The following is a 25,615-nucleotide window of genomic DNA, read 5'->3' on the forward strand; positions in this document are numbered from 1 at the left end:
CCTGGGGAGCCTGTGCCAGTCTCTGAGAACCTTTTCAGTGAAGAAGTTTCTTCTGATGGCCAAAATAAACCTCCCCTGGTGCAACTTGAGGCCGTTTCCTCTCTTCCTCTCACTTGTTCCTTGGGAGAAGAGACCAACCCACAGCTGGCTCCAGCCTCCTGTTAGGGAGTTGTAGGGATTGAGAAGGTCTCCCCTCACCCTCTTTTTCTGCAGCCTAACCAAGCTGTGCTTGGAACCAAGATGCTTTCTTGCCCTGATAGATCCAGAATCTTGCTCACATTGACATTTTTTGCCCAGCTTGTTCTTCAGCAGACACAAACTGGGATGCATGAGCTGCCGTGAAGCCCCCGGTGCTGGCCAAGCCTCAGAAGCGGCTCATGCTGGGAGCAGCTACCCAGACCTCAGCTGGAGGTAGGCTCCCAATTTAAAGCTATGCCCCGTGCAGAGCTAAGCCTGAGGTGGGAAGATGCTTTTCCCTAGGCAAGGACATACCTGTGTGCTCAAGCAGCTCTCCTGTGGGTCATCTGGAGGGCAGTCCCAGTGGTTGTGCTCAGCGCTGCTCCCGTGCCCAGGGGCTGCAGCAAGCTCCGGCTGCCACCGTTGGGGTTTTGAGCAGCAGAAGCAGAATAGCACTTGCCAGGGGAAGCAGAGGGGAAGTGGCTCTGGTCTTCTTCTCTGAAGGTCATGAGTAACCAGTGCCTATCAGAAAAGGAAGTCAGTTCTGAGCAGGCAAAGTTATCTTGAGCACAAGTTGCTGTGCTGAGAGGTGTGGGTGCTCTCCTGAGGGCTTCTGCAGCTCTCGTGGGGCAGTGGACAGCTTGAGCTCCACAGGCAGGGCTATGATGACTGGAAATGATGTTAATGATGGTGGTCTGCTAAAAGGTAACCTGAACCAAGGATGGGCAACCTTGGAGATGACTTCTTCATGCTTCATCTTTGATGTGCTGTCATTGTGGGATTGCCTGACCACACAAAAGGGACAGAGCTGCTCAGAGCTGTTCAGCTACAGCTGGGGGCATCAGTCACAGTGCTGCCTCAAGAGGGGACTGAAGTGTCCATGGACATGTGAAGTCCCCAAAGAACAGAATCATAGAATTGTTAGGGTTGGAAGGGACCTCAAGGCTCAGCCAGTTCCAACCCCACTGCCATAGGCAGGGACACCTCACACTGCAGCAGGTTCCTCAGGGCCACATCCAGCCTGGCCTTCAAGACCTCCAGGCATGAGGCTTCCACCACCTCCCTGGGCAGCTTGTGCCAGTGTCTCAGAGAAAGGCAGTGTTTGCAGGGGTCAGCTGCTCTTCTGTGATGGATGAAACCTTGCAGCACTGATCATTTTTGGGTGTGCTTTGGAGAGAAGCAAGCAGTTGCCCAGGGCAGAGGATTAAGAGCTTAAAGGGTGGGCAGCAGGTCCAAGCTCTGCCTGCTTTGTCACCCCCTTGGAATGACTCTGGGCAGCAGGGACAGGACCCTTTGATATGTAAACATGGATGTTTTTCCAAAGTGCCAGCCAAACTGGGTCTCTCAGGAGCTAAAAGATGCAGGGTTAGAAAGCAAGCAGTGAGCATGAGTGCCAGGACACCTCTCCTGTCCATCAGGTGCTTCTGATGGCCTCAGAACCAGCTGCCTCTGTGTTTCACCTTTAGCCACACAAGTTGTCTTCTCCCACAGAATCCAAAGGTCCCGTCTGCTGGTCCAGCCATCCTTTCAGTAAGGAAGTAAACCCTAACTCTTTGTCTGAGCTTAGTGTCTGTGAAAGGAAACTTGTCATGGTCCTGCTGCTGAACTTCTGTGTCAGAACTGCAGAGCATAGATCCAGAGATAGAGGTGGCAGAGAGCTGAAGGCATTATCAGAGCCCTTCTGGTGACTGCAAGGGCTGCTGCTGGGGATTTGTTTCTTCATGCTGCTGGTGACAGAAGTCCAGCTTGGGGTGGCAGCTCTGGAGCCACTGCTAAGAGGAATGAGGCTAACTGATTGACAGGTTCATGCTTGGGTTTCTTGTAGATGAAGGACCTTGCATCACCAAGTCGAGGTTGGAGTGGCAGCTCTGGAGCCTTTGCTATCAGGAATGGGTCTGACTGATTGATAGGTTCACACTTGGGTTTCTTCTAGTTGAAGGACCTTCCATCACCAAGCAAAGGTTGGAGTGGCAGCTCTGGAGCCTTTACTATCAGGAATGAATCTGACTGATTGACAGGTTCATGCTTGGGTTTCTTGTAGATGAAGGACCTTGCATCACCAAGTCGAGGTTGGAGTGGCAGCTCTGGAGCCTTTACTATCAGGAATGGGTCTGACTGATTGATAGGTTCACACTTGGGTTTCTTCTAGTTGAAGGACCTTCCATCACCAAGAAAAGGTTGGAGTGGCAGCTCTGGAGCCTTTACTATCAGGAATGGGTCTGACTGCTTGACAGGTTCATGCTTAGGTTTCTTCTGGATGAAGGACCTTGCATCACCAAGAAAAGGTTGGAGTGGCAGCTCTGGAGCCTTTGCTATCAGGAATGGGTCTGATTGCTTGACAGGTTCATACTTGGGTTTCTCACCAAACCATTACCACACCCCAGCAGTATCTCTGGCTGTTAATCTTCTCATCCAAATAAGGTTGTTCCCCATTTCCCAGGGCTTCTCATGAGGTACTCAGTGCTTCCAACCCTACTGAATGTGCAGACACAGGGACTGTGCCCTGGCTGTGGCCAGGCTCTGTAAGCTGATACAAGCAGCATGCACAAGATAAATGTTTATGTAGAATAATCCCACCAGAAGGCAGCTGAGTTCCAAAAGCATCCCAGGACCTTCTGCTTTGGGGGTTTTATTTTACTCTATCACAGCCTAGTTTTGTTTTGCTGAGGGATGGATGCCTCTGCATTGTTGTAGAGGAGACTTCTGAGGCCTTACAAGGCTTTGTCTGCAGTGTGGTCAGCAGGTCAGATGGCCCCAGAGTGCAAACATTTTGCCTTACAGGGCCACACTGGGCCTGGGGGGTTTGTGCAGAGCTGAGGGATGCATCTGAGTCACAGTTACACAATTGCAGTTGCTCAATGCATGAGGTTCTGGTGTCCACACAAAGAGACATTTTTAGACCTTTTGGGGTTTTTTGTTTCCTTTTTTAGGATTCCTAGGAAGCTGGGCTGGTGGAAACCACAAGGGAGCTTGTTGCTGGAGAAACTTTGAAAGTAAAGGGCATGGTGCACACAGGGGCAAGGATCTTGTGGAGGTAGCAGTCAGGAGCTGCCTGCAAGAATGTGTTCAAATGGCATTTCCACTGTGTCCAGTTCTGGGCCCCTCAGGTTAGGAAAGATGTTGAGATGCTGGAAGATGTCCAAAGAAGGGCAACAAAGCTGGGGAAGGGGTCTGGAGCACAGCCCTGGGAGGAGAGGCTGAGGGAGCTGGGGTTGCTTAGCCTGGAGAAGAGGAGGCTGAGGGGAGACCTTCTTGCTCTCTCCAACTCCCTGAAGGGAGGTTGTAGCCAGGTGGGGGTTGGTCTCTTCTCCCAGGCACCTAGCACCAGAACAAGAGGATACAGCCTCAAGCTGTGCCAGGGGAGGTTTAGGTTGGATGTCAGGAAGGAGTTCTTCCCAGAAAGAGTAATTGGCCATTGATTCTATGATTCCAACACACCAGCAGTGTGCACAACTGGCCAAGAAGGACAGCAGCATCCTGGCCTGCATCAGCAGGACCAGGGTAGGGAGTACAGTGCCCTGCACTGGGCACTGGTGAGGCCACACCTTGAGCACTGGGTTCAGTTTTGGGACCCTCACTCCAAGGGGGAGGTTGAGAGGCTGGAACAGGTCCAGAGAAGGTCATGTGTCAAGCAGCTTTAAGTCCAGCAGGATAATGAGCTTCAGTTCCAGTGGTGTGAGTGGTTATGTCACAGGAGAGGACAACAAAGAGGCTGAGGGGAGACCTTGCTACTGTCTGCAGCTCCCTGAAAGGAGATTGAAGCCAGAAGGGGCTCAGCCTCTTCTAGTAACAAGTAATAGGACAAGAGGGAACAGCCTCAAGTTGCACCAGGGGAGGATTAGGTTGGACAATGGGAAAAGTTTCTTCACTGAAAGGGTTATCCATCCCTGGAACAGGCTGCCCAGGGCAGTGGCTGAGTCATTCCTGGAGGAAGCTGTGTAGATGAGGTGCTGAGGGATATGGGTTAGCAGCAGCAGACTTGGCAGTGTTGGGTTACTGGGTCCTATAAGGAAGCAACACCAGGATGATGCTCACCTGTCCTGCAGGCTGAGCACATGGAGCACCTCAGGGGATGTGTGGTGGCTGGAGCCACCTGCCTTAGCCTGGCCCTGGGGTGATGTGTGTGTGGAGGGGAGGGCACAAGGAGGGCTGGGAGAAAGCTGCAGCCTCATGAATGGTCTTGTTATTGGAAGGTTGTGTGTCACAATCTCTTGTGGTGGCAGAGAAGCTTTTCCTGTAGCCATGAGGGTGTTGCAGGGGTGTTAGAGGGGGTCCAGCTGCAGAGTGGAGCCTGGGTGAGGGGTGGGAATTGAATGCACCACAGTTAAGGAGCCATAGACCCTCTGGGATTTAATGTTGCTTGGACCCTGAGAAAGGAGACCAGAAGCACTCAGCCTTGGTTTTCTTTAGCCATGTCAGACCTTGGTTGCTCCTGTCTGTGTGCCCAGGAGTGATCCTGCAGCCCTAAAGGCTGTCCTTTCACACAGCCCTTTCCTTTTAGTGTGGTGCTTGTGAGAGTTCAAACTCTTCAACCCCCTTCCCAGGACGGTTCTTTAATATCATTGTGTGTGTGCATAGTCCCCCTGAGAGTACAAACTGGCACTTCTGATCCAGAACCAGCCTCTGAGGTTGTGTGTGAATGGACTTCTCTACAGAGCTGACTGCAGCCCAGAAAGCAAATCACATCCTGGGCTGCAGCAAGAGAAGTGTGGCCAGCAGGGCCACGGAGGCGATTCTTCCTCTCTGCTCTGGTGAGACCCCAGCTGGAGCTCTGGGGCCAGTTCTGGAGCTTCTATTACAGGAAGGATCTGGAGGTGCTGGAAAGTGTCTAGAGAATGGCCCTGAGGATGAGCAGAGGGCTGGAGCTGCTCTGCTATGGAGAGAGACTGAGAGAGTTGGGTCTGCTCAGTCTGGAGAAGGCTCTGAGGAGACCTTCTTGTGGCCTTCCAGTATCTGAAGGGGGTTTACAGGAACCCCCTATGGTGTCAGGGAGTGATAGGACTAGGGGGGATAGAACAAAACTAGAAGTGGGTAGATTCAGATTGGATGTCAGGAAGAAGTTTTTCCCCATGAGGGTGGTGAGAGCCTGGCACAGGTTGCCCAGGGAGGTGCCCAGGTGGAAGCCTCATGCCTGGAGGTGTTTGCAGCCAGGCTGGATGTGGCTGTGAGCAACCTGCTGTAGTGTGAGGTGTCCCTGCCCATGGCAGGGGGTTGGAACTGGCTGAGCCTTGAGGTCCCTTCCAGCCCTGACAATTCTGTGATTCCATGACTGGGAAGTGGGGTGTATTCTGTGGTACTTAGCTGGGTAAAACAGAGATATTTAAAGTGGGATAAGTATCACATATACCCTGTCTTCCTTTGTAGAAATGATTTCCACCCCCTGCCCAGAGCAGTGTCAGCATTTTAATCCTATTTGCTTGAATCCAAATATTGGAATACTTCAACTTCTTCATTCTGTATAAGAAAAGCCTAAAACAGAACTGTGCTCAGAGAGAAGAGAGACAAAAGCAGCCCTTGCTTCAGCACACAGCTCCACCAAAGGTGGTCTTCTGTTCTCCTGCAGGATTTTGTCTTGCTAGCTGAATGCTGCCTTGTCAGGATTTTCATCTCAAACCATTTCCCCCCCCGCCCCTAGATTAAAAGGGAAGTCCTTATAGAGTAAGGCACTTGACGATGGGCTGTTGCCATCTTCTGTTCGTCCAGCTGCACTGCAGTGCCTGAGTAAAAAAATGCACTGCTCAGGACCCGTACCAGCTCCTGCCAGTCTGTTTGAAGCGGTTTGGTTTGTGCAGGAGCAGCTTTCTCCCTCAGCAAGCCTGGTTTGTACAGTGCAAAATGATTGACCTTGCTCCCTGTCCCTGCTGCAAATGCATCCTGGGGCACTGGGTGGGAGGTGGGCTCCTTGCAGGGGGCAGCCACCGGAGAAGGAAGAGTGTGTGGGGGTTGGTCTCTTCTCTCAGGCAACCAGTGACAGAAGGAGAGGATGCAGTCTCAAGCTGCTCCAGGGGAAGTTTAGGCTGGATGTGAGGAAGGAATCACAGACAGTGATTGGCCATTGGGATGTGCTGCCCGGGGAGGTGTGGTGAAGTCACTGTCCCTGGAAGTGTTTAAAAGAGCCTGGATGAGGCACTTGGTGCCATGGTTGAGTTGATCAGATGGTGCTGGGTGATAGCTTGGACTGGATGATCTCTGAGGTCTTTCCCAACCTGGTTAATTCTGTGATTCTGTGAACTTCTCTTTCTGCTTTTGCCTTACCCTGGAGAGGTCCCCACAGCACATCCTGGGCTGGAGCAGCCTCGGACCCTATTGTGACCCTCACTGCTCTGACCTGCTTGGCCAGGACCAGCTGGGAATGTTTGCACAAGTGGCTGTGACAGATGGTTTGCGTTTCTTCTGCCCATGTTGTAAACAAGTCTGGGGTGCTGTTGGCTGCTCGTGTGGTGTGAAGCCTGCCAGCATCTCACTGGAGCAGCCTGAGGTCCAGCATGAGCTCTGGTGGAGACCCTTTGTTTCTTCTTGTCAGCAATGTTGTAGTTACTCAACACTCTCGTGCAGCAGCTGCTGTGTTGGTCTTTTATGATGCTCTTCTTCTTGCCTTGCTGTTGGATGCTCTCCTCTAATTCCTCTGCACAGACCAGGATGAAATCATCCCCTGAGGATGCTGCCTGAGCTGCTGTCCTACAAAGAGCTTCACCTGCTGATCACACACAAGTGTTGTTTCCATGAGTTGGAAGCAGCCAAAGTTAGCAATCATTGGGAACAAGAAATCCCCAATGCTTTGAGTGTGGTTCCTGTGGAATCAGGCAGGCAAAGTGCTGAGCTGTCAGCCTGATGCTGACTGCTAGGGCTTGTCACGTGTGAGCCTGTCAGGGGACACTTTTGTTATGTCCTCCCTTAGAATGAGATTTGTGGGAATGAAAAGTGCCTTTAACAATCTATTTTCCCCCCTTCTTTATTTTATTTTTTTGAGAAGAGATCTCTTATGCTTGAGAAGCCCTCTGGTAGGTCTGATCTGTGGACACCATGGTGCAATCAGCACCACACAGGCCCCAGAGGCAAAGCTGAGCTGCTCTTGGCTGGCAGCAGATTGCTGTACCTGCAGCTGCCCTGCCCTGGCAGCCACCCTGCCTGTGGGCACACCGAACATCTTCCACCTTCTCCCCTCTCCTTCACCTGCTGCAAGCCCCCTCAGTGACTATCTGATGGACCCTGGGGATGTTGAGTCATCTTGTTAGATCCCACTCCAGGCCAATCCATCCTGACTGGAGCCTCCTGGGGGTTGCTTCCTGAGCTGAGGCATCCTTAGCTTCAGCTGGCCTTGAAGAACCTCCCCCCTCCCAACCAACACAACCCCCTCCAGCCCTCCTCTGCAGCCAGCCCGATCTCTGTGTGGACCTCAGCTCTGGAGGTCGGAGCTGGGCCAGAAAAGCTGTCCCGTGCCTGCACAGGTGGCTGTATGGAACCTGCCTGGTGGGGTGCTCAAAGAGAGGTTTTATTTACAGGCTGTACAGAGGTGCTGAGGGGCAGGCAGAGTCTCTGTGTGTGTGTGAGGGGGGGAGTCAGACGTCGGTGTACTCGTGGTAGATGCGGACCTCGGACCTGCGGACGCTCTGGAGCGAGCGGATGCTCTCGCTCCTGGTCCTCATGTTGGACTTCCTGAACAGCCTGCGTGAGAAGGACCTGCACATGAAGAAGTAAATGATTGGGTCCAGGCAGACGTTGCAGGCAGACAGGAAGAGGGTCGTCTCCTTGCAGTAGTAGAGGATCTTGTGCGCCGAGTCGTCCAGGATCCTGTCCAGGTGGCTGAAGGTGAAGGGTATCCTGCAGAGGTGGTAGGGCAGGAAGCAGGTGAAGAACACGGCCACCACCACCCGGATGCTTTGGTTGTGCTTTCGCTTCCTGCTGGAGGAGCTGATGAACTGCTTGCTGGACTTGTAGATGTACCTGGAGATGGCGATGTAGCAGCCGATCAGCACCAGCAGCACCACCACGAAGGTGCAGGTGTTGATGTAGATGACTGCCCTGTGCCACTGCACCCCCAGGGGCGACTTCAGCTTCAGGCAGTCGTCGACGTTCCTCCGGGTGGGGTAGCCGTTGGTGAGGATCAGGTTGGGCAGGGCCAGGAAGGCCATCACCACCCAGACGCAGGCCGACAAGACCTTGGTGAAGGTGATGCTGTACATCCTGGAGTCCCCAAAGGGCTTCACCACCTTCAGGTAGCGGTCGATGCTGATGAGCCCCAGGAAGACGATGGTGGTGTACATGTTGGCGTAGAACAGCACCGTGCTGTAGCGGCACAGGAAGGAGTTGAAGTGCCACGGCCCCAGCCGCGAGTCCTGGATGATCTTGAAGGGGAAGGTCAGCGTCATGAGGAGGTCTGCCACCACGATGTTCTTGAGGTAAAAGATGAAGCTGGTCTTGTTCCTGATGTGGAAGAAAATCCAGACGGCCAGGCCGTTGAGCAGGATGCTGGCCAGGAAGATGATGAGGTAGAGCACGGGCAGCACGATGGTGGTGAACTCGTCCTGCCTCGAGCTCCCCGGGGGGCCTGCTGTGGAGTTGGGTGAGGAGACGTTGTCCTGGCTCAGGTCTGTGGGGAGGAGGGAGAGCAGCAAGATCAAAACATCCCTGTTTGCATTATCAAAGAGCCCTGTCCCTGCTGCCCAGCTGCCCAGAGTCATTCCAAGGGGGTGACAAAGCAGGCAGAGCTTGGACCTGCTGCCCACCCTTTAAGCTCTTAATCCTCTGCCCTGGGCAACTGCTTGCTTCTCTCCAAAGCACACCCAAAAATGATCAGTGCTGCAAGGTTTCATCCATCACAGAAGAGCAGCTGACCCCTGCAAACACTGCCTTTCTCTGAGACTCTGGCACAGGTTGCCCAGGGAGGTGGTGGAAGCCTCATGCCTGGAGGTGTTTGCAGCCAGGCTGGATGTGGCCCTGAGGAACTTGCTGCAGTGTGAGGTGTCCCTGCCCATGGCAGGGGGGTTGGAAGTGGCTGAGCCTTGAGGTCCCTTCCAACCCTGACAGTTCCATGAGTCTCTAAAGTGTTTGCAGTGTTTTACAAACAGAGCCATTTCAGGTCTGCCCTCTGCTCCTGTCTCTGGGCAGGGCTGGAGGCTTCTTGGAACAGCCAGCCTGGAAAAACCTGAGCTTAGAACAGGGCCCCAGCCCTGGAGGTATTCAGAGTGGGGCTTGACAGGGCAGTCTGGTCTAGATGAGGATGCCCCTGCTGAGTGCAGAGGGAGTTGAACTGGATGACCTTTGGAGGTCCCTTCCAACCCAGCCCATTCTGTGACTGTTACTGTGGTGGGTTAGTTACCAGACCAATAGGATCATTTAGACCTTATCATTGCTGTTCTTTTGCATCCAAGGGTAATTTTGTTCACATTCTATCACTTTTCTACTCAGTCTGTGGAGGCAAATTTTCCTAGGCACAGCCTAAAACTGCCACAATTGCCCAGGTCAGAGTGATATGGCACTTGGTGCCATGGTTTAGTTGATCAGATGGTGTTGGGTGATAGGCTGGACTGGATGATCTCAAAGGTCTTTCCCAACCTGGTTGATGCTGTGAAGGACCTGTCAGCAAGGACTGGCTTGGGTACTGTGAAGCATGTGTGGGACTGATCCTTGCCACCCCATGGTGCCCTCCCTCTTGGTAGCACAGAGCAGTGCCTGCTGGGATCTGCTCCACACACATGGGGTTTATGCTGGTTTTGGGGGAGCTCTGGTTGCCAGGGCGGTGCTGGGGAGGGCAGAGCAGCAGGATCTGGCCAGCCTTAAGGCAGGGTGCAAGGAACACTCCTGCAATACCTGAAAGAGGTAGATAGCCTGGAAATTCTCTGCAGAGAGAGTCATGACTGGTTAGTGAAACAAGAGCAGGAGCTGAGCCTCCCTCAAACCCCTGCCAGCTGAGTGGAGCTGGGCACTGCCACGTCATGGGCCAGGGTCTGCAGTGCCCACTGCTGTGTCAGGGTGTGGGCAGCTGCAGCTGCGTGACAGCAGCTTGGGAAGGAGCCATCATCAATCAGAGTCACAGAGTGTCAGCTCTTGGCTGTCCTGACACAACACAACTTGTGAGCAGAGATGATGTTTATCAAGAGAGAGGGCTCTGGAGAGCCTCTTCAGGCCTATTTAAACACTGCTGTAACACTTGGCTTACTTAAATGAGCTTAAAAATAACAGTCTGGGGGGGAGGTTAAGGTTTTGTGTGGAAATGTTTGTGCAGGAACTTCAGATTTATAAATTCTCTCCATAAAACAGTTTCCCATTGTTTATCCACTGAGCCTGGCTGCTGTGGTAAACCCAGCCTGGCACCCAGGGCAGCAGCCCTCAGCACTGTGCCCTGCTGGCCAAGAGGGCCAATGGGGTCCTGGGGTGCATTAAGGAGAGTGTGTCCAGCTGATCCAAGGAGGTTCTCCTCCCCTTCTGCTCTGTCCTGGAATATTGCATCCAGTTCTGGGCTCCCCAGTTCAGGAGGGACAGGGATCTGCTGGAGAGAGGCCAAAGGAGGGCTACAAGGATGATGAAGGAAGTGGAGCACTGCTTGGTGAGGAGAGGCTGAGAGCCCTGGGGCTGGTTAGTCTGGAGAGGGGAAGGCTGAGAGGGGATTTAATAGGTGTTTATAAATATCTGAGGGCTGGGGGTCAAGGGGCAGGGGACAGGCTCTGCTCAGCTGCACCCTGGAATAGGACAAGAGGCAATGGATGGAAACTGCAGCACAGGAGGTTCCACCTCAACATCAGGAGGAACTTCTTCACTGTGAGGTCACAGAGCACTGGAGCAGGCTGTCCAGGGGGGTTGTGGAGTCTCCTTTTCTGGAGCCTTTCCAGACCCATCTGGATGTGTTCCTGTGCTGGATTCTTTGCTCCTGCTCTGGCAGTGGGGGTTTGCACTGGATGATCTCTGGAGGTCCCTTCCAAAACCCTGACACCCTGTGAGCCTGTGGTCTTGTGCAGCCTAGCAGTGGGGCTTCTAGGTCCTGAAGTAGATATGTTGCTTAGCTTGGCTCCTAGCTGCTTGCATATCCTTGTTCCTCCCTTCCAACCCCTAACATCCTGTGAGCCTGTGGTCTCTTCTGGAAGGACCTACTGCTTTAAAACCTTGGTAGGGACTGATGGCAATACAAGGAACACTGGGAAGTGTTCTCCCTGGCATTTCCCACCTTCTCTTACCTGGCAGCTTTCCATAAGACAAATTGTACCCCATGGTTTGTGTTGCTGAAGGTGCTCAGCTGAAATGCTCTTCAGGAGTCCCGCTGGCAGCCGCAGATCCAGGACGTGGCATGGGCTGTGCCAGCTTGACCTTGTGGGAAAGGAAAAGGGAATGAAACCTAAAGCAAACTGCAGATCAAGTTTGGTAAAACTGTGAAAATGTCTTTGATTTCAAACTTCTAAACCTTAGAATCATAGAATAGAATCCTAGAATTGTCAGGGTTGGAAGGGAGCTCAAGGCTCAGCCAGCTCCAACCCCCTGCCATGGGCAGGGACACCTCACACCGCAGCAGGTTGCTCACAGCCACATCCAGCCTGGCTGCAAACATCTCCAGGGATGAGGCTTCCACCACCTCCCTGGGCAAGCTGTGCCAGTCTCTCACCACCCTAGTGTCCTTCCCAGAACATTACAGGTTGGAAGGGACCTCCAGAGATCATCAGGTCCAACCCCCCTGCCACATGGGAAATTTCTTTTTAACATTTATAATCTGTCACTTCTTCAAGTAAAAAAGCTTAATAGGAAGTATCTTTATGGATCCTGGTACACATTCATATACCACTGGCACAGGTTGCCCAGGGAGGTGGTGGAAGCCTCATCCCTGGAGGTGTTTGCAGCCAGGCTGGATGTGGCTGTGAGCAACCTGCTGTAGTGTGAGGTGTCCCTGCCCATGGCAGGGGGTTGGAGCTGGCTGATCCTTGAGGTCCCTTCCAACCCTGACAATTCTGTGATTCTATGCTCTATCCAGCAAACTGGGGTGGAAATGGGAAGTCCTTGCTCCTTTCCCGTGGTTTTGAGTGAAGCGCTTCAGGCTCCAGCCTGCAGGGAGCAGTGAACCCCTGCAGCATCTCCGTGGCACTCCTGGTGGCGCTGGGATGTTGTGACCTTGTTCACAACACTGACTCCTCCATTCCAGGTGACTGCTTCACTCCTGCACTATGCAAACAGGAATGGTTTTTTTCCAGGCTTCATTTCTGGTTCTGGGTTTTGAGAGGCAAATGAGCTAAATGGTTCAGATCTCAGCAACTGCGCTGGACCTGAGTGCCCTCACGTGGGAAGGGACAGAGGAGAAAGCAACTGCAGCCCTTTTGCAAGCCTGCAGCATTTTGAGGTGGACATCACTGTGTGGTGAGCCAGGTTGGATGGCACTAAATGGCAGTAAAGCAAATCCTCCCCTTTTAAAGACTCTAATTCTGATGTTTTAAGCTCTGTTTTTTGATTGGTTTGGCTTCTTGGCTGGCATTGTTTGCTCTGATATTAACTGGGGTCCAGAATAAGGTCATCAGGGTTGCTGTCTATCAGGTATTTTGCCTCCTCTTGGTATGGGCAGCAGTAACCATTCCCTTTTTTGCTGTTGTTTATAGTTTGCAGCTAGCCTTTTTTTTGCCCAGGGGGGACTGAGCTCAAAAGAAGAGGTGATTTTGTGAGAAGATCCTTATCTGCCCTCTCAGGCAAATAAGGTGGTGCTTTCCCTGCTTTTCCAAGCTCCTTTTAAGTCTGTGTGATTCCTGGTGCTGCTCTCAGGCTCTTCAGGCAGGTCTCTCCCAGCTCCTCTGCCCAGGTTAGAGTCATAGAATTGTCAGAGTTGGAAGGGAGCTCGAGGATCAGCCAGTTCTAACCCCGCTGCCGTGGGCAGGGACACCTCACACTACAGCAGGTTGCTCAGAGCCACATCCAGCCTGACCTTAAAAACCTCCAGGGATGAGGCTTCCACCACCTCCCTGGGCCTCCCTGACCATGAGCAAGCCCTTCCACAAGCATCTTCCTGGCCACTGCAGGTGTGACCAAGCTTTAATTGCCCAGGGAATTCCAGGTCACCTGGAAGCCACCCTGGGACCTTGCTCATTGCTTCTACAGAGCAACTAAGCCTCTGAGTGGACACCTCTGTGTCTTCATATTTCTTGATGGTTTTAATATTAAAACATTCCAGTTCTGGAGCCTCTATTACAGGAAGGATCTGGAGGTGCTGGAAGGTGTCCAGAGAAGGTCCAGGAGGATGAGCAGAGGGCTGGAGCTGCTCTGCTATGAGGACAGACTGAGGGAGTTGGGGTTGTGCAGTCTGGAGAAGAGAAGACTCAGAGGAGACCTTATTGTGGCCTTGCAGTATCTGAAGGGGGCTCCAAGAAAGCTGGGGAGGGACTTTTGAGGGTGTCAGGGAGGGATAGGACTGGTGGGAATGGAGCAAAACTAGAAGTGGGGAGATTCAGATTGGATGTGAGGAAGTTCTTCCCCATGGCAGCGGGGTTGGAACTGGATGATCCTTGAGCTCCCTTCCAACCCTGACAGTTCTATGATTCTATATTCCAAACTGATCCCAATGAAATAGCAAAGCAGCAAAGTCTTCACAGATGTAAATCTAGGCAGTGGTCTGTACCCTGCCCTGCTGGCACAGCTGAGCTCAGCAGAGGCTTTGGAGTGGGGTGGAGGTGAGAGGCAACACCTACTGACTGCCCTAATTATGCACTGGAGACTTTCCCTTGAGCTGCTGTAGTTGGAAGCCTTAGAGCCTGGCACAAACAGGTTTGTGCAGAGCAGCAGAGGAGTTGAGGCACAATGACCTCTGCTGCACAGAGCTGGTTGTGAGACAACATTCTGGGCTACACAGAGATGATCCTTGCTTAGCCTCACCAGTCCAAAAGTGTTGCACATGGTGTCCTACCCAAGCCTGTGAGGCTGAGGGGTGCTGTGACAGAGCACTTGGAGTAGTGGGGTTTCATTATTCACATCTAGGATGGGGCAGCAAGGCTCCTGTGAGTCCAAACCGGTGCATCTCTACTCCAGAAGCTGCTTTTATCTCTTCTAATCAAGACCACTGCATTGTAGAACTGCAGGCAAGTTATCACAAGTGGAGAGCTCACCCTTCTCAATCTGTTCTCTTGGACTGGGAGGTGAAGCCTGCCCTCTCTTTTTAAGATATGCTAAGTATTTGGGGCTATTTAGGAATTGCTGACTGACTGCACTCTGAGAGGGCCTCTTTGTTTTACCTCTTTGGATATGGTGCTTCTGAGCTGGGCAAGGTTGGTTCTCCACTCCTTATCCAGTTCTCCAGGCACATCTTCTGACTGCTTTGGTCCTAACCATCTGTCTGTCTCTAACATAAATATATTCTGCTTGGATGGTTTTGAATCATAGAATTGTCAGGGTTGGAAGGGACCTCAAGGATCATCCAGTTCCAACCCCCCTGCCATGGGCAGGGACACCTCACACCACAGCAGGTTGCTCACAGCCACATCCAGCCTGGCCTTCAACACCTCCAGGGATGAGGCTTCCACCACCTCCCTGGGCAACCTGTGCCAGGCTCTCACCACCCTCATGGGGAACAACTTCTTCCTCACATCCAATCTGAATCTCCCCACTTCTAGTTGTTTTTTTTGGAGGATGCCTCAGAAGCTGCTCCTTCCTTCAGGTAGCTTTTTTAAAACCAGAATATGTTTTGCTTCTTGTAGTTGAGATGCACTTGGTTGGTTTGGGTTTTTCCACCCCCCTGTCCTTGCCCTGCAGGCTGCCAGCTGCATGAAGTGTAAGTGAAGTGCTCACTGTCTCCCAGGTGAGGTAATCTGCTGCTGCTGATGTGGTTGGACTGGTTTCTGTGCATGACTGGTGGAAGCTCAGATGTGAAATTAAATAGCAGGCTGGCTGGCAGACTTGGGTGGCAGATGGGCAGGGAATGACTGTATAGTTTTAATAATGACTAAGGCTTTACATTGCCTCACCTAAGGAACTTCTGCATCCCAAAAATGGAATTGTTCCTCTGCATCTGATTTACAGCTTTGGAAAACTCAGAAGGTTCTCCCTGGGAACCAGACCAGATATTCTAGGTGACAAGGCTGCAGAGCTTTTGTAGGGGGTGGCTTTCATCTGCTGTGTGGTTTTCTGGCCTGTCAGTCTGCATTTGTCACCAGGAGGTCTGGCAGGTGACAGCTGGTGCAAGTATGAAATGGGAGGCACTTCGTGAAGTCTGCTCCTGCCTGGCTGCAGTTCTGCTCTGTTCTGTTGCCCACCACTGAGTTGTTACAAAGACTTCAGGGGCCAAAAGCATGGGTGCAGGCTGCAGGGTAAGTGCCTGTGAGCCTGGAGCTGCTGCAAGCAGGCAAGTGGAGCTGTGCTGCTCTCTCTGATTCTGTCCACTCCTGTGCAGTATCTCCTGAGCCCCTTTGCCCCTTGGTCCTTGTGCCTTTTTATCCTCCCTAGGGCTTTTTCTTGCTGTCTAGCAGAGAGCCCATCCCATGGACTGGGGCACTGCTCAGAGTCCTCCTTCCTCAGAGGCCTCTGTTTGATGCTGTCCATCTTCCTTTGCTGAAGGCCCGTGTGCAGGAATTCCATGCACAGGAATAATCTGACCTTCCTGTTGGGGTTCTGCCTGCAGCCAGTGACTTTGTGCCTCTTGCTCTCCTGGGCTTTGCACCCTTCCTTACTTTTGTGCATTTTTCTGGCTGCCACGTCCCTGTCCCTGTGCCAGCTGTGCCAAGAGGTGCCATGTGTAGCACCAGGGATTGTGTGAGTCACTGCAGGACCACAGCCACCCCTGCTCTGCACCAAGCAGGGTGTTTTTTGTCTGCAGAGGGGTCAGGAGAGCTGAGGAGGTTCAGTCTGGCCCCAGAGAAGGCTCAGGAGCTCCTGCATGGTGGGAGGGAGCCTGGATCTTTCTCTACAGTGGCACCCACTGAGCAGACAGGAGGCACTGGGCACACCCTGAGACTCAGGAAGCTACACCCAAGCACAAGGGAAAGCTTTTTTCTACTGTGCAGGTGGTCAAGCATGGGTGCAGGATGTCCATGGAGGCTGTAGATCTCCATCCTGGGATGTAGATCTACCTGGGCATGGCCCTGCAGCCTGGGGTGGGAAGCTCCTGCCCAGCTCCTAGACCAGCCACACTCTGCTGCAGTGGTGGAGTCCCTTAGTGCCTGCTCCTGTGTGCCTCCAGAGGCTGGCTGAGCTACATGGTGGTGCCCACCACCCTGTGAGCCTGTCTCAGCCAGCTGGCAACTGTTGGCTGCTACAAACAAGGAGCTGCTTTGGCATGAGGTGGCTGGGGAGAGGGTGAAAATAGCCCTCCCTGGGCTCTGTGCCCTGCTCCCTAGGAGTGTGGTGGTGCAGGGGTGTGCAGACACCATGTGCCAGCACCCTGCAGCACTGCCAGGAGTAACCAACCGAAGGCAGGGGGACAGGGAAATAAGAGCTGGGCTGGAACTGTCCTTGGCTGCAGCTCATGGCCCCTGTCTGCTTAGTCTTATCCAGAAAGAGGAACCCCTATCTCTTCTCTGAAAGAGCTGCTCATCTGCTTCAGTCCCAGTACAAAACCTCCTGCTTGGTTTGCAGGTTCCTCCTTGAACTTCCCCCTCAGTTCCACCCCAGCTTTCCTCTCATGCATCTCTGCACAGCAGTGTCCTGGCCCTGGGCAGGCTGCAAGGCAGCTCCCTTCCATCTGCCTTCAGCTGGTGGAGCAGCTGCTGTTGTCTCCAGGATCACAGAATTGTCAGGGTTGGAAGGGAGCTCAAGGATCATCCAGTTCCAACCCCCTGCCATGGGCAGGGACACTTCACACTACAGCAGGTTGTTCACAGCCAGATCCAGCCTGGCCTTCAAAACCTCCAGGGATGAGGCTTCCACCACCTCCCTGATCAACCTGTGCCAGGCTCTCACCACCCTCATGGGGAGACATTTCTTTCCTAACATCCAATCTGAATCTCCCCACTTCTAGTTTTATTCCATCCCCCCCAGTCCTTTCACTCCCTGACACCCTCAAAAGTCCCTCCTCAGCTTTCTTGTAGCCCTCTTCAGATACTGGAAGGCCACAATTAGGTCTCCTGGGAGCCTTCTCCTCTCCAGACTGATAATCCCAACTCCCTCAGTCTGTCTCACAGCAGAGCAGCTCCCAGCCCTCTGCTCACCCTCGTGGCCCCAGCCTGTCCTTTTGTCTTTAGCAGAAGACAGGTGAGGGCAGTGGCCAGGGAGCACACCTCCCATGGAGGGCTGTGCTGCAGAGGGAGCAGCAGTCCCTCCATGTCCCTGCTGAGACACGTTGCCAACAGGGACTTCCTTCTGCATGGGCACTGTGCCCAAGAGGTGGTTGTGCACCACTCCTGCAGCCTGCAGAGCTGCCCACAAGCAGTCACTGAAGGTGGGCTCAGTTTTCCTGGGCAGGCAGCTGAAGCACTGTGCACCTTTCCAGTGCCTGGCTGGGTGAACCTTGTGTCTGAGTGAGCAGGCAAACATCCTCCCTGAAGCTTTCTGCTGCAGCCTCTAGCCAGTGCTGTTGGTATTGCCCCAAATCTCACAGCCTGCACCTGAAACTGCTCTTGGTTTGCAGCTTGAAGGAGAACCTGAGCTTGGGTGTAGCAGAGGGCTGCAGTAAGCATTCAACATCACTGCCTAAGAGGCAGCATTCCTATTTGGGGGGGAATGTACCCCTGGGATGACAACATTTCCTCACTCAGAAGTGTTACTTGGACATAGCTCATTTTCTCAGCTACTTGTGGAGCATTTTGTCCCAGTGGGACCATTAATTATTAGGGTTTTTTTTCTTTCCTGATGTCAAATGAATGATTCTGACCCTTCCTTTTCCCCCTTGTGGGATGTGTTTAGTGTGGATCCAGGTCTGGTGTCTTCTGCTCTGCTCTGGGCGGGCTGCCTGCAGCAGCTGGCTGCTGCTTCTGGAGGAGAGGCCAGGAGGTTTGCACAGCAGTGCAGTGCTGGAGCACATCTCCTTCAGGCTGCAGCTGCTTTGATGGGAAGAGCTGGGAGAGATCTGCTCCCAGAAGTGGTGTCCTGCTGGGCAGCAGGTGGGTGGCTGCTGGCGGTGGCAGAGGAGCCAGGCTGTGGTGGCAGAGGTGGAAGCACCAGGCTGTTGCTGGTGTTGCAATCTCTTGCTTACAAGAGGAGAGCACAATGCAGTGGTTGGCAGAGTTGGGCTAATGAATGTTTTCTCAGTGTGGCAGCCTCTAATTAGGCAGGAGGAAAGGATTAGCTGCAGTATTTCCTTCGCTTCTTTCTGGAAGATGCTGGCAGTTGCTTCAGGTTGCACAAAGCCTTCTGATGGTGGGAGCTGCACTGCCACCCTGCAGAGTGCTGGCTTGCAACCCCATGGTGATGGTATCCCATGCAAGGTGCAGCTGTGCAGTGCTCAGTGGGGTTAGGGTGGGAGGCAGCCCTGAAGTTGTGAACAATGTGGTCCTGGCCTTTCCCCCACCACTGCCTGCTCACTACTGCTTAGTTTGCCTCCTCCTGCAGCCTTTTCCACTCCTTCCTGACACTGCCTTTTGTGGTTGCTCATCAGCTCCAGCTCCCTGCTCAGAACAGCATCAGCTGCAGCTGGCTGACAAGACCATGATTGGTCAGGGGGGGTCTGCAGGGATGGAGACTCCACCACCTCTCTAGGAAACCTCTTCTGGGGCTTGAATACCCTCACAGTGACTAAAGAACCAAAGCAACCCAAGTGCCAGCCCCACCAAAATGCCAGCCCCACCAAAGCTCTGCTGTGTTCAGGTGGAGCCTCCTGTGTGTGTTTGCTCCTTCTGTCTCCTCTCCTGGCACTGGGTGCCACTGGCAGGAGCCTGGCTCCCTCTTCCCTGCACCCTCCCTGCAGGTGTTTGTACACATTGATGAGATCCTTCTGAGCCACCTCTTTTCCAGGCTGGGTTACAAATCTCTCACCCATCCAACACAGATGTTCCAGTACCCAAAGGTGACTACCTCTGGGCTCCACTGTGTCCATGTGTCTCAGAGTGGGGAGCCCAGAGCTGGCCTCGGTGGGGCAGGTGAGGCTGTGCAGTGCTGCTGGCCATGTATTGTCTCCTGCAGCCTGGAAGGCTGCTGGCTCATGTTCTGCTTGTCCTGGTGCAAGGGCTGCTCCTCCCTGGGGACAGGACCTTGCAGTCCCCCTTGCTGCTGGCCCATTTCTCTGCATGGCAGGACAGCCTCTTGGGGTATAAAGCACTCATCCCAGTCTGGTGTGGTTTGCAGACGTGGTCCTCTTTCCATCCCAGTGGATTTCCCTTCTCTTGCTGCTCAGATGACACAGCTCACATTTTTAGCCTTCCCCTCCATGGGGGAGGCCAGAAGCAGGTTCACCTTTTACATCCATTTCTCCAGAACATCTTCAACTTTTCCCTCTCCCAGTCTCCTCCCAAGCTTCTCCCTCAGCCTTTCCATTCCTGTTCTGCTTCTCTTTTCAGGGGCTCTGGTCTTGGTATAGCAGCCTGGAAATCTTTGTCATTGATTCCCCTCTCCAGGTCCACAGCCTGCTCCTGACACTGGGCTGTATCAGCCCACAGCCAGAGCCATTTCCATCCCAACTGTGATCTACACAACAGTTTGGGCAAAAGGCAAAAGGTGGTTCTTCAGGTTCAGCATGGGGTGCTTGGGTGGGCTCAGAGGAGCTGCCTTCTCTACAGGTGAGCAGCACAGGGACCTCCTGAGAGGTCTCTTGAGAGGCCCTTGTGAGAAGCCTCTGCTCTGCAGCTTGCCTGCAAAGCAAAGACTCCCTTGGGTGTCACAGGAGATTTGCTGGAGCTTTGTGCTGTGAAGATGAGCTTTCAGGTTTGGTTGTTGGCATTGTGCAATGAAAAGCATGAAGTTAAAAAGCTCCTGGTGAGACTTTAAAAGCAGTCAAGATGTTGTCTGGGGCACAGAAATGAAAAAGGGGGTTGGTTGTATTACACCTTCAAGTGGTGCAGCTCTGGCTGCTGTGCCTCTGCCACACCTTCTGCAGGGGATGCTGTGAGAAAAGAGCTCGTGGGGAAAAGTTGCTGTAGGTGCATAGAAAGGGTTGGGTTGGAAAAGTTCATCAAGTCCAACCATTGTCTGACTCACAGAATTGTCAGGGTTGGAAGGGACCTCAAGGCTCAGCCAGTTCCAACCCCCCTGCCATGGCCAGGGACACCTCACACTGCAGCAGGTTGCTCACAGCCACATCCAGCCTGGCTGCAAACACCTCCAGGGTGGAGGCTTCCACCACCTCCCTGGGCAGCCTGTGCCAGGCTCTCACCACCCTCATGGGGAACAACTTCTTCCTCACAGCCAATCTGAATCTCCCCATTTCTAGTTTTGCTCCATCCCCCCCAGTCCTCTCTCTCCCTGACACCCTCAAAAGTCCCTCCCCAGCTTTCCAGTAGCCCCCTTCAGATCCTGGAAGGCCACAATTAGGTCTCCTTGGAGCCTTCTCTTCTCCAGATTGAACAACCCCAACTCCCTCAGTCTGTCCTCGTGGGAGAGGATCTCCAGCCCTCTGCTCCTCCTTGTGGCCCTTCTCTGGACACCTTCCAGCGCTCAGCCAAGCCTGATGCTAAACCATATCCCTGCTCACATGCAGACAGTGCTGTTTAAGTAACCCCAGGAGCCCTTTTTGGTGTCTTACTTTGCATTGAAACAATTTCTGTTGATTTCTTTTCCCTATGCAGTTCTAATCCCCCCTGTAAAAGGACCAAAGCTCCTCAGCTGCTACTTGTCCCCTGGGTGCTCTGTGCTTCACACTGTAATTCTGTGACACAACTGCTTGAGTTAGCTGCTTGCAGCACCACCACTCTTTAAAGAGGAAGAGGAAGGGGACAGGGATTTTGGAGTAGGGCTGGGAGAAGTTCAGCCTGGTGCAGCTGCGAGCAGCTCGGAGAGTTCCTGCTCTGCTCTTTAGAGCTGCAGGTCCCAGGCAGGGTGTTGGGGTGCTGGCTGCAGAGAGCTGCTGCTCCTCCCCAAGCCCAGCTGCTTTGCCAGCTCCTGCATGTTCCTTTAGAGAAGCTGCTGGTGCAGGGAAGGTGCTGAGGGCCTGGTTCATATTGCTCAGCAGCAGCAGTGACTGTGATACATCACTGATACCTGCCTGAGGACACCCAAGACGTGGTGGTTATTGGAGTACCTCCTGTGAGGTTCAGTGCTGGTCGGATGTGGAAACCTATGTCTGATAAGTGAGAGGTGTGGCTCTTGGTTTGTTCAGGGGTTTTGAAAGCATGAGGGTAGTTGGGAAGGGTTAAGGTGACTCAGATGCAGGAATTAATGTCACTGACAGGCACTGATATAGGCTGGGCAGGGAGAGCAGCCCTGAAGAAAAGGGCTTGAGGGTGCTGTTGGAGAAGAAGCTTCACATGAGCCAGCAGTGAGCACTGGCAGCCCAGAAAGCTAACCAGAGCCTGGGCTGCAGCACAGAAGTGTGGCCAGCAGGGAAAGAGAGGGGATTCTCCCCCTCTGCCCCCTGGTGAGACCCCACCTGGAGCTCTGTGTCCAGTTCTGGAGCCTCTAATCCAGGAGGGATCTGGAGGTGCTGGAAGGTGTCCAGAGAAGGACCATGAGGAGGAGCAGAGGGATGGAGCTGCTCTGCTGTGAGGACAGACTGAGGGAGTTGGGGTTGTGCACTCTGGAGAGGAGAAGGCTCCAAGGAGACCTCATTGTGGCCTTGCAGTATCTGCAGGGGGCTCCAAGAAAGCTGAGGAGGGACTTTTGAGGGTGTCAGGGAGGGATAGGACTGGGGGGGATGGAGCAAAACTAGAAGTGGAGAGATTGAGATTGGCTGTGAGGAAGAAGTTGTTCCCCATGAGGGTGGTGAGAGCCTGGCACAGGTTGCCCAGGGAGGTGGTGGAAGCCTCATCCCTGGAGGTGTTTGCAGCCAGGCTGGAGGTGGCTGTGAGCAACCTGCTGTAGTGTGAGGTGAACCTGCCCATGGTAGGGGGGTGGACCTGGATGATCCTTGAGGTCCCTTCCAACCCTGACAAGTCTGTGATTCTCTGACTTCCTCTGGTGCTCTCTTGGGTTGTTTCTCCTGCTGACTGCTCTCCTGCAGAGCCCTGAATGCTGGCAGCAGCATGGTTGGTCTGTAGCCCTTGGTTTGTGTCAGCTGTTTGCAATTGGCTCCAAGCCTGGAGCTTGATGTCTGGCCTGGCTTTTCCTGGTGCATACTTGGCCAAGAGGAGGCCTTGCTGAGCCTGGCTGTACAAAGGAGAGCAAGGGGCTTCCTCCTCCAGCTGTTCCTGGATGTGTTTCTTGTGAGGCTATGGCAAGTGGAGCAGGTGTCCTGGCTGAGGAGCATCAAGGCTCTGGGGTCAGCCTCCAGACCAGACTTGCTGCCTCCCTCCCTGTGTCCAACTGGGACGCAGGCAGCTGCCAAGGCCCTGCTGCTGTGGTGAATGCATGCCAGTGCTGGGAGAGCTGGTGGGTGCCTGTCAGTGTGCAGGGGGCCATGGGTGCTGGGTGCATATCAGCATGCAGTGGGTACTGGGTGACTGCTGGGTGAGCTGGTGGGTGCATGCCAGTGTGCTGGGAAAGCTGGTGGATGCTTGTCAGCATGCAGTGGGCTGTGGGTGCTGGGAGAGCTAGTGGTTACATATCAGCATGCAGTGGGTACTGGGTGGGTCCTGGGAGAGCTGGTGGGTGCCTGTCAGTGTGCAGGGGGCCATGGGTGCTGGTTGAGCTGGTGGGTGCCTGTCAGTGTGCATGGGGCCGTGGGTGCTGGGAGAGCTGAGCTGGGGGGTGCCTGTCAGCATGCAGTGGGCTGTGGGTGCTGGGTGAGCTGGGGGGTGCGTGCCAGCGCGGCGGGCACTGGGTGCTGGCTGTGCTGGGCTCCCCGTGCTCGCCCTGCCCTGGGGCAGCCCCAGCAGCCGGGGAGGGAGCACAGGGTGAGGCAGCAGGACTGAGCTGGGAAAGCTAAGCTCCGTGGGTGCCAGGAGGAGTGCCTGGTGGCTGGGGCTGCTCAGAATTTGCTGCCTTTTTCTCACCCCTTCGCAGTGCCAACCAGCTGCTTTCTGCTTCTGAGGGCCCTGCACACCTTGTGGCCTTGCTCCCCTTCTCTGCTCCCGTGCTCTCCTCTCTCTCCTGCCAGAGCTAACACACATCCTCCATGCTAGGGGTTGTCCCCAGGCCCTGCCAGTTCCCCTCCCCAGGTAGTGGGAAGAAGATCTGGCAGGTGCCCCAGACCTGTCTGCCCACCCAAGAGTGAGTTTGAAAGTGGAGCAACGCTGGTGGTGGCTTTCATGTGATCCATGGCCTGTGCTGCCGGGGGTGAATCAGCCACATCAGCTGAATTCTGGCCTGAGTTTCCTGGTTTCCCCTTTTAAAAGAAGATTGCAGAATCTTCCTTAAACAGATGGAAAAAAAGCAAGCCTGAGACTCTCCCAGGGTGCCCTGACCAAGCACTCGTGACGGGAGGGCGGATGTCTGCAGCTCCTACAGCACTCAGCTGGCAAATTGCTCTTTAGCCTACGGAGCCTTCAGCTGCCCGGCCACAGCCAAAACTCAGCCTTTCCATCTGAAATGCTCCTGAAAGGATGAAGCTCTGGGGAAGCACTTTCTGTGTTTCCCAAACTCTGGGACTCCTCAGCCCTGCAGTTTGCCAGTTGCTCATTCAGAGCTATGTGGTTTTTCCAGTGCACCTGACAAGTTTTAACACGATCCCAGCGCAGGGGTGAAGGGAGAGAAGCTTTATTCTCTGCCATCTAATTAAGAGAATTCAAGCCTTGCTTCCCTTTGCCCAACGAGGTGAAAAGGAACAACAACCTTTGGGGTTTTTTTTTGAGACCAAAACTCAGATATTAGAGCTGCTGAACCTCACTTGCTGGCAATTCAGCTCCCTCAGGAAGGAAGCCGCCGAACCCAGGGACCCTCCTGTGCTTTGTTTCATGGCTTAGAAGGAAGGATTAGTAGAAAACTATATTATTACTCCTTAATTTCTTTCTTTATGCCAGTGGAGGGTGGGGGGGTGGGGAGGGAAAATAAAATCTAGGGAGTAACATTTAAGGACTGAACAAAAGGTTAGTAAAGAAGCTGTGCTGTTTGGGGAGCTTCCCACACTTCCCATTCAGCTCCTATTCGATCTAGGGTCCCGGGTCTGCCTGTTCAGCGCCGGTATCTTAATTCCTGGCTTCACTCTGAGGGTGATTAAGGGCAAGAAGGTTTCACAGAGCAACTGATCCGACGCCTTGCAGCTGGCCCAAAGCTCACTTACCTGTCACCATTGTCCCCTTCCGCTTGTCTCTGGGCTGCATCTCGGAAGCTCCTCAGACTCCTGCGGAACGCATCTGGGAGCTACAGCGGCCAGGCGAACGTTGCCGGTGCCCAGGTGGTTAAACCAACCATAGCTGGCAGTGAGCTCCCCTGCTGCCGATGCCCTTTTTTTGCGATAGCTGATCAGAGAGTCAAAATTCCCCTGGCCAGGAGCAACTGGAGCAACTGGCTTGCTCATTCCTGGGAATGACTCACATGCCAGGCTAGGTGAGCGGCGCGCTCCCGCCTGGCTGCCGAGCCAGCGGCTGGGGCCGGCGCTCGCAGGGGTGAATCACCTGGGAGGGAGGGAAGGAGGGTTGGTGCTGGGGGAAGGCAGCAGCCCTGCGTGCAGGGCACGGCTGCAGACAGGCTGAGGCCGCGTTCCCCAGCGACCCCCTGCCCTCCACCCCTGCAGACACAAGCGGCTGCCGGCTTCACCTGGCGCTGGAGAGTGCTTGTGCTGCAGGGATGCAAATGTCTGCTAATGGAGGTTGTTGTGGCGGTTGTTCATTTGACTGCGTAGAGGCATCTGTGATGCTGCACTTGGAGCAGGTCCTCTCTCCTAAGCAGAGGAGCAAAGGGAATGGATTGAAGCTGGAGGAGGGGAGATTGAGATTGGAGGTTAGGAAGATATTCTTGAGGGTGAGGGTGGGGAGACACTGGCACAGGTTGCCCAGGGAGGCTGTGGATGCCCCCTCCCTGGAGGTGTTCAAAGCCAGGCTGGATGAGGCCTTGAGCAACCTGGGCTGTTGAGAGGTGTCCCTGCCCATAGCAGGGGGGTTGCCACTGGATGGTGTTGAAGGTGCCTTCCAACCCAGACCGTTCTATGCATCCGTGATCTCAGGATTTCAGCTGGGCTGGCTGCTCACTGCGAGCTCGCTGCTGTGCTGCTGCTCTGCAGTCCTGCAGCGCTGGTGCCGGCGGTGGTGTGCGTGTATGGCAGGGGGCCTTCACAGCACTGAAACCATCATGGCAGTGGTTAGACCAGGACAAAGTTTTGTGTCATGTCAGTAGATTCTGTGTGTGGGGGGGTTGCTTTCCCATTTCTGCCACCTTAAAAAGAAAAGGGAAAGTCTATTCCTCTCACTGAGTTTTCATGAGAAAGGGAAAAATAAGCTTAATGCTCAAGAGTGGTGGCTGAGGGGTGGCTTTCCCAGCCTGCTCTGTTTGTTCTGCCTGGACTTCACACACACTTTCTTCTTTTTCCTCAGAGATCTGAGAGACTGAGTCCCCAGCCCCCCTCTGAAGCCAGATGACCTTTGCTTAG

The 25,615-nt window shown here is 53.8% G+C and overlaps 2 protein-coding genes across 2 annotated transcripts in view; one reads left to right on the forward strand and one right to left on the reverse strand.

The window, feature by feature from the left end:
* MED12L (mediator complex subunit 12L) overlaps nt 1-25,615 on the forward strand; it is a 136,249-nt gene that overhangs the window by 62,766 nt on the left and 47,868 nt on the right. The gene's annotated exons all lie outside the window — the stretch shown is intronic.
* Nucleotides 7,737-24,325, reverse strand: LOC104301937 (G-protein coupled receptor 87). Its single transcript, XM_009902393.2, has 3 exons — nt 24,311-24,325; nt 11,349-11,478; nt 7,737-8,767 (listed from the first exon to the last, which is right to left on the reverse strand). The coding sequence occupies exons 2-3, from the start codon at nt 11,380-11,382 to the stop codon at nt 7,737-7,739; spliced, it is 1,065 nt and encodes a 354-aa protein (XP_009900695.2). The 5' UTR covers nt 11,383-11,478; nt 24,311-24,325.

This window comes from Dryobates pubescens, chromosome 13 (genome assembly GCF_014839835.1).
Source record: "Dryobates pubescens isolate bDryPub1 chromosome 13, bDryPub1.pri, whole genome shotgun sequence".
NCBI classification, from domain to species: domain Eukaryota; kingdom Metazoa; phylum Chordata; class Aves; order Piciformes; family Picidae; genus Dryobates; species Dryobates pubescens.

What these genes read in the sequence shown, in the direction of transcription:
- LOC104301937 (XM_009902393.2), bottom strand. Translation starts at nt 11,382, where the DNA reads ATGGGGTACAATTTGTCTTATGGAAAGCTGCCAG. An exon ending in GTCTTATGGAAAGCTGCCAG is followed by an intron (nt 8,768 to 11,348) that starts GTAAGAGAAGGT and finishes TCCTCCCCACAG; the next exon opens with ACCTGAGCCAGGACAACGTC.